The 14,711-nt window shown below is 45.9% G+C and overlaps 1 protein-coding gene across 18 annotated transcripts in view; it reads right to left on the reverse strand.

Annotated features, from left to right (window-relative positions):
• UBR5 (ubiquitin protein ligase E3 component n-recognin 5) overlaps positions 1 to 14,711 on the reverse strand; it is a 2,064,863-nt gene that overhangs the window by 533,384 nt on the left and 1,516,768 nt on the right. For all 18 annotated transcript variants that reach the window (XM_086966085.1, XM_086966077.1, XM_086966080.1 and 15 more), the window contains one exon: positions 7,606 to 7,679. In XM_086966085.1, the coding sequence (XP_086822211.1) occupies positions 7,606 to 7,679 (74 nt within the window). The remainder of the gene's footprint in view (positions 1 to 7,605; positions 7,680 to 14,711) is intronic.

Consider the following 14,711-nt stretch of genomic DNA (forward strand, 5'->3'; position numbering starts at 1 on the left):
CATCGAAGAACGAGGACCCCCAGGGCCCGAAGGTGCACTGCCGGGGCCGGATGGTCCAAAGACACGTCCCATGGCTGACAGGAACTCCTGCAGCTGGGCCGGAGTCGCCGATGGACCCGGAGAGGGCGGGTAGGCCATCGGCAACTGCGTACGCTCTGCCGGAGCCGCAGGGGCGGTGCCACCTGCACCCTTAGCACCGGCTAGAGGAAGGCAAAGAAAGACGGCGCTTCTTCGACTTCTCATGCTTCGCCTTACCTGACTCCAGGTGCGAAGACTTAGAGCAATGGTGATGGCTCCGCGGCCGGTCCCTCGATCTTCCTCTGGACCGGGACTGAGAACGGCGTGGAGTCAACTCCCGGGCCTCCAGTCACTTCCGGGACCGCTCCCGCAAAGTTTTTGGAGCCATGGCCCGGCAGTGGGGGCATGACTGAGTCGTGGTCGCGCCCCAGGCAGTAGAGACACTCACGATGCGGGGCCGTCACCGACATTGTGCGAGGACGCGCAGGACTTAAAACCGGGCATCCCAATGCACCTGTAGATTGATTATATACTTGAAAACAAAGACAAAAAGTCCGCAAAAACCCAGTCAAAAAATTACTGGGGGTACCTCTCTTCCTGGTTTTGCGCTTGCTGGCGAGGAAAAAGAAAGAACTGAGGTCAGTGCGCGTGGGCGCGTCTAAGTAGCTCCAGCGATGTCATCTCGGCGACTAAGACGCCAGCGACGGATATTCTAAGGTAAGGAATCTATCACTAACGTGTCTCTTTCAGATTGATTCCTTTGAACATTTTATTAAAATTCATGCAGAATTATCATGATAGAGCTAAAATTACTCTACCAGTTCTTGCGGTAGATATACTTTTGGGGTGCCCTTGATATATGACTAGGAGAGAGAGCAGATTTCTTCTTGTTAGTGAGGAGGTCCAACGTACTTATCAGAGCCAGCTCTTACTAACTGCTTGAACAGAAGGGACCTTGAGAAGGGAGTCATCTAGATATGGTATTTATTATTTTATTTTTTTATTGGATTTATTGAGCGCAACAGCTACCCATAAGGGCTTCCCGGCGCTAGAGGACAGATGCAGTAAAACTCCAGCCAGGGATGTTATTGGTCAAAAAGCCAAGTTTTCACAGCTCTGCGAAAACGCATGTGGCAATTCTCCATCCGAATGTCCAAAGGAAGTGAGTTCCACAGTCTGGGTCCTAAGTTCGCAAAGGAACCTCCACCCATTCTAGTGAGCCTAAACTTGGGTACACTAAAGAGATGATGCGACGAGGAGTGGAGTGAGCAAGCAGGGGTGTAGGGAGTGACAAGGGCCTGAAGGTATCGGGGAGCTACTCAGATTTTAATCTTGTGCATAAAGCTCAAGGCCTTAAACTTTACCCGATTTTCAAAGCGGAGCCAATGAAGCTCCCTCAGGCGTTCTGTGATGTGGTCTCGTTTCCGACATCCACAAAGAAGCCGTGCCGCAGCGTTTTGTACCAATTGGAGGCGGCGGGTGACTGCCTTGGTAGACCCCAGGTAGAGCACGTTACCGTAGTCCAACCTCGAGGTCACCAAGGCATTCACAACGGAGTGTTGGAGGGAAGTATGCAAAAGATTTTACGTAGCCACCGTAGGATGGTAAAACAGGTGGCTGCTACTTTATTAGCCTGATCTTTCATAGATAGTCCCCTGTCAATAATTACTCCAAGATTCCGCACTCGTTCTGACGGTGTTGGTAAGGAACCCATGGCAGTTGACCAATGTCTCAGGCTCCAAAGGTCAGGTTTATTTCCGAGGACCAGTACATCAGTCTTTCCACCATTTAATTTGAGCAGGTTGCGATTCATCCAACCGGATATTTCGCTAAGGCCTGCTTGCAGGGAGGAGGGAGAAGTGGAATCTGTTTGAGATAATGAAAAAACTATTTGGGAATCATCTGCATAAGTGAATAAATTTAATCCAGAAGTTTGTTCAACATGAGCCAGGGGTGTAACATACAAATTAAAAAGAAGGGGAATAAGGATTGATCCCTGGGGCACACTGTGCGGGGAGGGGTAACTTGTAGAAGAGGATGAATTAGAAAAGATTTGGAAGGTACGATCAGACAGAAAAGAGTTAAGCCAGTCCAAGGCTTTCCCGCCAATGCCAATGGAAGCCAGGGATCTGAGAAGGATACTGTGCAATACAGTATCAAAGGCTGCGCTGAAATCTAGTAAAATCAGCGCAACCGTTTCTCCTCGATCCAAAAGCAGGTGAAGATTATCTGTGACGCCCAAGAGGGTAGTCTCCGTGGAGAAACCCGGACTGGGAGGGATGCAAAAGACTATTTTCTGTCGCAAATTTTGACAAATGTACATGAATATGCCTTTCTAAGGTTTTGGAAAATGCTGGTAATAACGAAATGGGACGGAAATTAGAGGCAACCTTGGGATCTGCAGAGGGTTTCTTCAATAGCGGGGTAACCATTGCGTGCTTCCAACAACTGGGGGATCTTCAGCTTCGATTCCAGACGTCATCTTCGAGGAAGGCGTCAACGTTTCAGAACAACACTACGTCGGGCACTCATGCACCAGACGCCCCACGGCCTTGTGTGCCCAACATAGCGGTGCCCAACTATCCCTCTACATCCCAACTTACCCCTCAAAGTGGAAGTCACTCCTGGAAGAACCTCATCCCGAGCCTGCAGTGTTTCTTTGCCCCAGAGAATTCCCAACAATCAACAGGGCACCCAACCTCAAAACAACACCCTGCTGCCATAGCGCTGTTGAGGGTGCCCCTTTGGTGCCAACTTGGTTCCCAACGTGCCCGGAGCTTAACCCTAGGAGCTTTGCTCCCACAACCCAGCCGCCACCAACCAGAGTTCCCCTATCCCCCACTGGATAACATTGGGCCACAACACTGTACCCGGCCGCCCCAGTGCCACGGAGGGTGCAACAACAGTGCATCACTGACGCTGGGAGACCCCTGAGTCTAACCCCGGAACCCTAACTCAAAAGACCAATTATTTACCTTGAAACCGATAACTCATTTTTCCTTATAGGATAACATAGAAACTTTTTGGGAGAAAAAGTGTCCAAGTGTTGACTTTTGAAAACTGCAAATATTCCTTAAAAATCAGCCGAATAACCAAAACGCATTTTCTCAACAGTTTTCAGGAAATAGCCCAGTGCTGAAACCAAGATCCAGCACGGAGTAAGAAAGTAACGATAACCTAACTTACCTGCAAAGTGAATTTCCTCCCATAGGATAACATTGGTGAACTGTCAACTTTTGAAATACAATCATTTTCCTTAAAAATCGTACCTTTAACCAAAACGCATTTACTCACCTGTTTTCAGGAAATGTCCCAGGACTGAATCCAGGATCCAGTCCTATGTTATCAAAAGTATTCTGAAAAGTAATTAACTGCATGTTACTTAAAAAGCCCATTCAATGAATGTACTATACCTGCAATGTGTTGCAAACTGCTTTCCTAAAACTGTAACCGAACCCAGTACAAGTTACACTGCTATTTTGAACGGAGTTAAAACAAGTAATTTACTACTGAAAAGTATTTTTATGCTTACCTGCACCAGGTTTGCTTGGTTCTAGAAATAAAACAGTATATTTTTTTATACAAAACAATTGGCCTAGAGTTCAGTTCTTAAGTGTGTGAGACCATTTGCTGACTGAGTGTGTACATCAAATGCTTTCCACTGTCAGCTGATACTGCCTTACTGCTCGACCAAGTTACCACTTGAGAGAGTAAGGTTCTATCTAACTTTAGTTTGTACCAATATACTTGCTATGTGCCTAAAATAATACACAGCAACTAATAGAATTCTTTGGCAATATACTTGCTATGTGCTTAAAATAATACACAGCAACTAATAGAATTATTTGGCAAAAGTATGGTGCCATTCATATATACCTGTTTTTGTGAATCACGTTAGAAACACTCAGTGTAAGTTTGTATCAATATACTTGCTATGTGCTTAAAATAATACACAGCAACTAATAGAATTCTTTGGCAAAAGTATGGTGCCATTCATATATACCCCTTTAATCACGTATGGTTCACTTTATCTAACAAATCACTAACCAACACCTCATATTGGTTTTAAAATCAAAATCCAATGAGATCGAGCGGTTCCTTAAATTGTAAAAGTAGATCTCCCGAACATGGCCAAGGAACTACTAGTACCGATACATTGCTGAAAAATACTACAACGTAAAGAATAAACCTAAGTCAGCCTGTATCAAGTCTATGAAAAATTGCGATACGTATTGAGCACGAAAATACTATGATGGCGTATACGTTCACGGGAGTGTTAGCTGTATCAACTTGTGCAGTGATCGTGCGCTAGTCCGTCCTCTATTGTGGACGAATATGACGGACCCGTGAGGACAAATAAACTACAAACATGGCGCTTATCGCGGGCAAACACCACTTAATTAACTCAAGGTGTCTGCAATTATACAATTACTAACAATTATAGCATGTATAAATAGAGACAGCCCGGTCGAGTGTTTATTTGGAAACCGGAGACCAGGGAGACCGGGCTGACGGTGCGTGTGTCATTGAACCAGGTAAGATTAGCTTGCGCTAATAACAACGCTAGTGGGTTCCTTAGATGGATTTAAGTTTTCGTTCCATACCGGAACGGTTCTCCCGCGATGAAAGCAAAGGGGAAATAGTGAGCTAACTAATACATTGGGAGTATCTTAAACTCTTGCTCTGACTCGAGCATCGAATAAACGATGTGGGTTCACTTTAATAGGATCCGGCTCCTCAACATGGTCAATAGAGTTAACGTGACCAGTTCTTGAAATGTTAAACACCACTTGATCATATAACCTAAAGAAGAATGATAATGGGGTGGAACGTCTGTGTCCAAAGTTTAGACTAGTGAAAGCAAATAGTGGAGCTATTGTCATTGTTAACAATAAAGGTTTTAGTAGCCATATGTGTCTATATAAGCTACTTGCACATAGTGCTTTCACTAAAACGAAAAACCCTTTTTTTTGTCTATCCAGATTACAAAGACTACCTCAATTTAAAAAGAGGATAAACTAACGCACAAATTCCCTAAAAACGAAGAAATTGGGATTGGTCTAATATAAAGGAAAGACCACAAACCACATACACGAAAGTCTCAAGGAGTTCACTCATTGATTAGTGTGGACTCATTCTAAATACGAAGTAAGCAACAATATCTTATGTTATGCTGCTTAAGATTCTTGTCAAAAGTATGTTTGATCTAGAGTCTAAAATGTATTATTCCACACGCAGATCCACTGACGATCAAGCAGAGTTGCAGGGGACTAATAAACTTAGCCTCAACTTCCGGATCTAAACTGGTTCCGCAAAGTAATATTACTTTAAAATGTAAGATAAATGCAATGCCCTGTTCTTGACATCGTATTAGTTTTAATTGATAATAACTAAGAATCCCCACATAAATTGTATACTAATAACTATTATGCACTTTTTCTAGAAAGATGTTTTTAATGTAGTCCTGAGGAAGGTGTCCTAATCAGTGAAGCACCGAAACGCGTCAACCGTATTGTTTTTAACCGATTATTGTGTATTGATGTACTAAGTATCATTTATTGTGACTTATGAATATATGTGCACAAAAAAAAAATTTTTTCTTTACAAATTTTTTTTTTCTTTATGTAAGTAAATGTTTATATTAAGTCCTGTGATGAAAACTTTTTATTAAATATTTTAACTAAATTTGCTTGGATACATCCTATGTTATGATATAATTTATGTGCATTACATTATGAGTTGGGGATATATCTGATTCAAGAAAGGTGTCATTGCTTAAAAATCACACTAATGCTTTAAGCTTTAATACACAGAAAGGAAATGCTCTTTTTGGTACAATATTTCCCGGTGCTTTCTGGGTTGATAAGGGAAAACTCTTTTTCTTCTGCTCTATCTAACTTTAGCCTATGCCAAACCCTTGGACCACCCACCCACCCCCACCCACCCACACCCCCACCCACCCACCCCCCCACCCCCCCCCCACCCCCACACACACACCCCCACCCCCACACACACCCCCACCCCCACCCCCACACACACCCCCACCCCCACCCCCCCACACACACACACACACACACCCCCACACACCCCCACACACACCCACCCCCACCCACACACACAGAGTACCTCGCTGTGGTACAGTATATATAGAGCCAGTTTCTTACATCAGTCCATTTTTGTGTCCGTTGAAATCTGAAGTCCTGGTATCAGGGGGTCCCATAAATACTCAATTTAGGAGTGCTTAGGGGAGTGAGGGGTAGTAGCCAATATGCTACTTGCCCATGGGTTTCCTACACCCACTAGATTACCACTTCCTTTGGGGAATGGGCATCACCCTGTCCTAGAGTTCCTAATTCAACACAAACAAGATGGTGGAATTTCTAAATTCGTGTTCACTTCAGACTTGGTTACCCTACAGGTGTGTTCAGCCTGACAGTGCAACACGCTTTCTGCATAGCTACATTTTCGGCCTGTCCTAGAGCCAGATGCCCCAGGGCAAGGGGTGGCATTTCATGTGTTTGGGAAGCCCTCGGTCGCACACCAAAGGCGGCAGAGGCTTATGAAGCCTCTTGCCTTGGTATGCTGATTTACCAGCTTTCTTCAGCGAGGAGGTGATAACTCTCCCCAGATCAGGCATTATTTTTGTCCGATGAAAGCAGAGCTCTCACCTACTAGGAGGTCAGCAATTCATCTGTAGTGGCAGGCTGGACTGGACCAGTCTGCTAGCACACTAGAAGGCAAGTAGAGTTAAAGGGAAACCTTTTAGGTACTCTCAGGTCGCATGCATTATTACATTCATCACTGGAATCAGTGTGGGTTTATTAATACAAGGTGTTTGATACCAAACACTATATGCATCAGTGAAGCCATTATGTAGCTGGGTAACTCGTTTTGACCAGTGCCCAGTACATATCTTATGAGGGTTTCCCTGTTCCCTCGTAATGTCAGTAATTGAACTGACCAGCACAGGGGCATACCTTCTCATGCAGATATGTCCTCACATGTAATATAATGCACCCTGCCATAGGGCTATATGGCATGGGTGACTTACAAATATTATATGCAGTGTTAGAGGACATGGTACACAATTGTGTGACATGTCATGTTTTCACTTTTTAGACCACCTTGTCATGCAGCCTGCAGTGTCAAACTGAATGAGTTTGGGGCAGAGTCCCTTAGAATGGCACAAGATATGCAGTAGGTACCATGGGTACCATGGGTACTACTTACTAGGGACTTACAGAGATGCTAAAGGCATGGTCACTTGGGAATCAAGTGATCAGTTGTCTTGTTTTGGGAAAGATCACTGGAAATGGGGAACTGGTTAGCAGGAACTCAGAGCACTTCAGTCAAAGTTCCTTCAAATAGCACGCAAAAATTGAAGGGACTACTGCAACAAAAACCCAGTTTCCCACACCTATACTGGAACAGTTTTAAGTATGAGATGGAGGTACTGTTGATCATTTGAAGAAGAATCCGAACACAGCAGAAAATACACCGATTAAATGTTTCTCATGATGCGCAAGTTGCTTTCACAATACTAAACATTACATTCTTATTGTGAATATCAATTAACTTCTGACTTACTTAGATTTGTGTCATCATCATTTTCATGCTCAGAATCTTCATTGTCAAGACCAAGTTCCAAGAGCTCACGAGTCCTGTAAGAGAAAATATATTATTCCTGGAGATAAAAATAAAAGCTAAATAGTCAGATAAGATAAAGTTAAATAATTAATAATTTACACATTGCATGCAAAACTTATGAGGAGAGGTGGGTATTGCGAGAAGCTAAGAAGACATCTTTAACTTGGAGAGATTTTTCTTTCCTGAACCCTTAGATCAGGAAAAAGGAGAAAACTGGTAAAAACAAAAATACTATAAAACCACAGGTTTATTAATTCCAGTAAAAGTTGGAAACCTATTTGTCATAAAAAGCCACAACTCAATTCCTTCTAAGGTTCACTCTTAACAAGAATGTGGTTAGGTCGGTGTAAACCAATGGAGAGGAGCGGTTAAGCAAAGGATGGAGAACCTCAACTGCCCTTTTCACTTAGATGAATAGAGCATACCCATAAATGCCTGGGGGGATTGCATTTTGAAATGTAATCTTTTTTTTTCAAGACACACACTGAAGTTTTAGAGGTAATTATGCCTATTGCTATGACTATTAAAGCATGACAAAAACGATAATTCCGGTAAAACCTTTTGAACTATATACCTGCTGTAGGAGAGTAGGGTCTGCAATCCTATGGTCACCCCCGATTTTTGCTTTTTGCTTCACTGGTTTAAGACTTTCCCGGGCTGTGGGCCTGCTAAACAGACCCACAGCCTAGCTGTTCTCTTTCTAAATTGACAACCATGTACCTTAGGTGCATTTACCAATTGGTACTGGGCCACCTTATCAGTCCTTGTACAGCATACCTTAGGTATCCAGGGCATAGGTGTACCCAGGGCCTAAAGCATGTATTATGCCACCCCTGGCTGGCCATCTAAACAGACAACTGGCTGCACGACAGCTGGGGCAAGGTGGTGTAATCACCCTTTGCTTTAGATATAGTATCCCTATATCTAAACCAAAAATGGACACATATATTCCTATCAGTCACTCCTATGGCAGGCCTTAAAAATCCTGAAGGCAGAGTGCTTGGAATTATGTGAGATGGTGCTCTGGCATGAGCTGAGCCCGTTTGCAGCTTGCGGAACCAAGTCCTAATAGCTGTTCCATGATAACGCATACCATATACTCTTAAGTGCATTACGAACCTCACGGTCAAATGCTAACTTTGGTATAGCATTATCAAAACATGTCGAGTAAGGTGTCATACGAATTGGAATACTACCCCCTTGCCAATTCTGGCGACGGGGGTAGCATTCCACCCTTCTAGAGGGACACGACATGTATGTAAGTGTAAATCCCGGTTAAAGTTAACTCGAGCCTCAGCATCACAAAATGGATGCTGCCACCACAGACACAAGTCTGACCTCCTGCTGCTGGGAGTCCTTCCAGCGAGGGAGGCTCGGGCAAAGGGTTTCCTGCCTTAGGAGGTGCTAGCACCACCCCAGACAGGATTTTGTGTATTAGATAGGACAGGGCTGAAAGGAATGAGACATGCCTGGGGCACACAAGGTGTCCCTGTGCATACACCGGTCCAAACCAGTTCCTGGGGCACTCCAGCCCCAGAGCTGGCGCAAGACCGGACAAAGGAAAGGGGGTGTAACCACCCCCCTGCCTGGTCCCACCCAGAGGAGGGACCTAGTCGTAGTGCAGCCCCCCTTTAGCCGGATAAAGGTAGGAGCTGGTCCCATTCCAAATTAGATTATCCTGATCAACTTCACAAGAAGAAACTCTGGACATCGACGTTCTGCTCCACAGAAGACGGAAGAAATCTCCCTTGTGGCCAAGGAGTGTCCACCCTGCAAAGACAGGCACCATCAGCGTACAGCGGCTTCTTTTTGTCGTCTTCCTGCAAGGATCCAGACTTCAGACCCCGACGAGACCCGGATTCCCAGACCTCTCTGACCTCAACCCAAATCTGCAGCAGAGCTGAGACCCGTGGGTGCGACGAGACACGTGGGACCGGCCATCTTGAAAGAAGCAGCACTTCGCTCCAGCACGACTTCCGAGGCATCCTCGTCCAAGTGCTTTGGGGATTGTGAAGCCCCGACCCCGAGCAGCTCCTGCATCGAAGATTAGCCCTCCAGCATCCACGAGATCTGCGTGGGGCCCTTCTGCCTGGTTGCTACTCGACGCGTTGTCTGGTCACTTGCCGGCTGGCTAGTGACCTCCAAGACGACAAACTCCGACACCTTTGCTGCTGGTCTGGTTGCTCCAGACTGGCCCTTGCTCCCTTCCAAAAGAGGAGCACCCCGGACCCTCCTGGTCCACTCCAGACGCCGTTTCCACTCACCGCGTGGGTTGCCTTTGCCAAGGCCTGTTGAACCCGAATCCGGAGACGACACCGCCGACAGCGAGAGCCTGCGTGGGACAGCTCGTGCCTCCATCCTGGTCGTCGAAGACACCACCTGGTCCACGTGGCTGCAGAGACAAGCGTCCACCTTCACCTGATCGCGACAACGACATCTGGTTCCACTCCTGGTTCCACTCCAGTCACTGGCTAGTGACTTTGAACATTGCCCCCTCCGCTTTCAGGTTCTTCTCTTCACTGATCCACCCTTGGATCACACCGGACATCTTCCTCCTGACCGCCTGCAGCATCTTTTCCTCCAGGCTCCATAGACTTCAACGCCGGAACCAGACACGACTTGGCACCTATGCACCCGCAGCCCGTGGGTGAGGTAACTTGAGCATTTCGGTGCTCAAGGGTAGCTTGACTCTCCTAGTGTCCAGTTCCACAGTCGTTTTGGTTCTATCTAGTCAGGGACGTCCGTACTCACCTATTCTTAAAACTGTACTGTCCATAGACGTTTATACGCATCTCGCGTGTGAGTTCACACTCTGCACACGCGTTCCGTGGGTCTCCTATTACTTACCTCAAGTTAGTATAGCGTGGTCCCAGCGATCCTACAGCCTCTGGACAGCTCCATTCCTTTGATTGACTTTCACATTCCACTTACTTAGTATATGGTTTGTCGTGCCCCTAGGGCACCATTGTAAATCGTGCAACTTAAACATATTTTTCCTAAGAGTTTGTCATGTGCTTAGCCCTCTGACCTCATAAAGAGTTCAGAGGTGTATGTTAGTTAATAAATACTTGTTTATTTTCCTGTGTGGTGTCCTTTCACTTGGTATTCAAGGGGTTATATGTGGTAAAACATCTGGCTTCACATGCCAAAAGAGTTTAGCCTAGGACTGCTTTTGTCCATGCTACCATTAGGATAGCTGGTCTATAAGGTTGACTTACAACCAATCACCATAAGGGTTGTTTGGACTGATACAAGGTGATCACTAGAACTAGTGAGCATCATATGAGGCCAACTTCTCACACCTTCTATTCCAAGTATGCCTTGACATTGCTGTTGAAACCGGAATAATTCTCACAACACTAAATCTTAATCTATTGGTAGTTTTATTTATTAACAATCAGGTTTATTGCTCAGTCCACATAAACATTAAAATACAGTAACCTCCTTACACAAAATATGCTGTATCGAAGAAAACCTCACTTTTTAACAGCATTGTTTTTAAGGAACAGTGCACAGGCTACTTGAAGAGTATTTAAAATACAAAAAGAAAATCCATAGCAGCCTTGATCATACAGATGATTTACAAAAAGGGGGTGGTGATGAACAGAGTGTCTGAGTTAAACAGACCACTCTTACCCAGTCCAAAGATCAGGGCTTGATCCATCACCGTTATTTATCTCACTGCCCCATCCCAGCTCAGAACCTGGCTATATGCAAATCAGTCTGTCCCTGGCCCAGTGCATCATGGGAACAGGGCAGACTAAACTACCAAGCCAATTCTTCACCAGAAAGGAGACAAGCTACCGGGGACCGGTTTCTGGCATTTCAGCCTTCTTCGGCCCGGCTTGCTTGAATCCTGATGGAGCAGTGAGAAAGGGACTCATGTCTGAGTATACCCTAAACGGTGTTGGATCTAGCCCTGATCTCTTGACTGGGTGAGAGATTTCTGCTTAATTCAGAGACTCTGTCCCTCACCACCCCTTGTTGTAAATATTGATCACACAGATGGCACATACAGTAGGCAAAAAAACAACCTTGATTTATCTTTTGGGATTTCATGCTCGCATTATCATGTGTTCAAATTATGATTTCTCTGCATTCTTTGGCCCATTAGGAAGAACAAAACTCAGTCTAAGTAGTAAATGCCTGCACGGTGTCCCACATTCCCTTGTAGCAAGGACAACTAACTGATAAATAAATGGCCCTTCGTTACAATACACTAAAGCAATACAAATACTTGTTTTAACAGTCCCCACTTTAGTCTACTGGAATTAACATATGAGCCCCAGATAATCACAGGAGACCCTTACAGAATAGTAAGAAATGTATTATAAATGAATGCCTGCATCAGCGGTTTTACGGAAATGGCACAGCACAGAGCATTAGATTCTATTTAACCTCTGATCAACATCAAGGTAATGCTGGTAATGACTTGCTTGTGCTATTTTTCCTGCTCATGGTGAGTGTGAAAGTAAACCCAAAATACTTGCACTCTTTGACAGGGGTCAATGGATCAAGTAGACTTTTTTATAGGATTTTCTAAAAATCAATGTCTGTTTTTTTTGTATCAATTGGTAAACTTTTAATACTCCAATAATCATTCAAGGAATCTAGCTATAGTCGAATGGCATAACCACAACAAAGGAGAAAATTAATAAATGTTGAACCAGGACAACTACAAGGGTTTACAAGCTCCAATGGGAAATACAGCAGAATTCAGTAGAAAGGCAGGGGAGCCAAAATTCACTCCTGCTTAATCCATTTTCAACTGGTATTCTAGATGAACATGTTACTTGCCTTTGGTAATTTCCTTTGGGGTAGAGACTATCTACCTGCAGAATCCATAATGTTTGAATATTTACCAGGCGTAGAATCCATATTGTTTGAATATTTACCAGGCGTCCGACTGGATCCAGAAACTTTTGAGCAGTACCTGTGCATGCTGATATGTGGCACAGCACTGACGCCATTCTCCTCTGGAAGTTACGTGCGGTACCCGCGTAGGCGACACTAACGCACAAGTTACTAATTGTGTAACAATATATCTGTAAGAGACATTAGTTAGTGATAGATTCCTTACCTTAGAATATCCCCAGGCGTCAGACTGGATCTGGAAATTTTTGCGTAGCAGTACCCTTGCGTTTCGGTAGGCGTCGTCTGCGGCTCCGCCTCCGTCGTCTGCGCCATGATGACGTCGTCGGAGTACGTAGACGCCGCCTCCGCGTGCGGACGTCAGATCTTAGACACGCTTTTCTGCGCCAGAAACGCAGAGCCATGCTAAAAACCAACACTGGTGCCAATGAAACTAGGGCCCAGAAAGTAGATGACCTTAACCCTAGATATCGGTTCGCAGAACGGGGAGGATGGGTGGGTCGGTAAGGAATCTATCACTAACTAATGTCTCTTACAGATATATCGTTACACAAGTAGTAACTTGTGCATCTGAAAGAGACACGTTGGTGATAGATTCCTTACCTTAGAAAAGATTCCCCAGCAATACCAACTCCGGTGGTGGGTCTTCGAACCAATAATCACACCAGAAAGTCCTGGAGGACGGAACGGCCAAAGAAGCCATCCCTCCGGACTTGGCTGTCCAGGCAGTAGTGTCTTGCGAACGTGTGCAGCGAGGCCCACGTAGCTGCCTGACAAATGTCCTGCAAGGGCACTCCTCGGCCCAGGGCAGTTGTAGTCGCCGTGGCCCGAGTGGAATGAGCCCTTAGTCCAACAGGGGTTCCTTCTTAGCCAAGGAGTAACACACCTGGATACACAAGATGATCCACCGCGAGATGGTCCGCTTGTGCACTGCCTTTCCCTTCTTAGCGCCCACGTAACCAACAAAGAGTTGGTCATCCACCCGAACTGGCGTGCGCGATCCAGATAGTAAGAGAGCGCACGTTTTGGGTCCAGACTGTGAAGCCCCTCTTCCTCCTTTGAGGGATGCAGAGGCTGAAAAAAGGCAGGCAAGGTGATGGGCTGCCCGATGTGGAAGGCCGTGACAACCTTGGGCAGGAAGGAGGGTCTTGTCCGCAACACAACCTTGTCCGGATGGACAGAAAGGAAAGGAGGTTTAGAGGATAAGACCTGGACCTCGCTCACACTCCTGGCAGAGGTGATGGCAACCAGGAAAGCAGTCTTCAGAGTAAGAAGGCGGAGAGGGCGGAGAGGACAGTTGTGAAGTGGCTCAAAGAGAGCGCACATCAGAAAAGTTAGAACCAGGTTCAAGTCCCACTGAGGCATCACGAAGGGAACAGGGGGAAACGTGTGTGTGTGTTGCCTTTCAGAAATCGATTTACAATAGGGAACTTGAACAAAGATGGCTGGTCAGGCAGCGTTAGGAAGGCTGAAAGGGCAGAAAGGTAGCCCTTGATAGTGGCCAGAGTAGAGCCCTGCTGGGCAAGAGAAAGAAGGAAGTGGAGAACCTCAGAAAGAGGGGCAGAGAGAGGATCCACAGCCTTTGTTGTGCACCATGCCACAAATCTGTTCCACCTGCAGACGTATACCGACTTTGTGGAGGGACGCCTGGCTACCAGAATAAGGTTATAGACTTCAGGAGCCAAGTCAAATGGCCTCAACTGTCGCCGCACAATCTCCAAGCATGGAGGTGGAGACTGGACAAGTTCGGGTGGAGGACCGTCCCCTGCTGCTGCGACAGAAGGTCCTCCCGAAGAGGCTGACAAACCGGGGTATCGACTGACATACTGAGTAGCTCGGGATACCAGTACCTTCGTGCCCAGTCCGAAGCCACAAGGATGACTTGCGCCTGGTCGCGCTTTATCTTCTTCAGGACTCTGGGCAAAAGTGGTATAGGCGGAAAGGCGTACAACAGACCACAACTCCACTCGCGACGAAAAGCGTCTCCGAGCGAGTGCCGCCTTGGAAATTCCATCGCGCAGAACTGATGACATTGCGCGTTCTCTTCGGTGGCGAATAGATCTAACCAAGGCTCTCCCCACTGCAGAAAGTGACCTTGCGCCACGTCCGAGTTCAGACGCCATTCGTGATCCATCATGCACTGGCGGCTGAGTTCCTCCGCCCTGGCATTCAGA

Source organism: Lissotriton vulgaris, chromosome 4_1, assembly GCF_964263255.1.
Source record: "Lissotriton vulgaris chromosome 4_1, aLisVul1.2, whole genome shotgun sequence".
Classification (NCBI taxonomy): Eukaryota; Metazoa; Chordata; class Amphibia; order Caudata; family Salamandridae; genus Lissotriton; species Lissotriton vulgaris.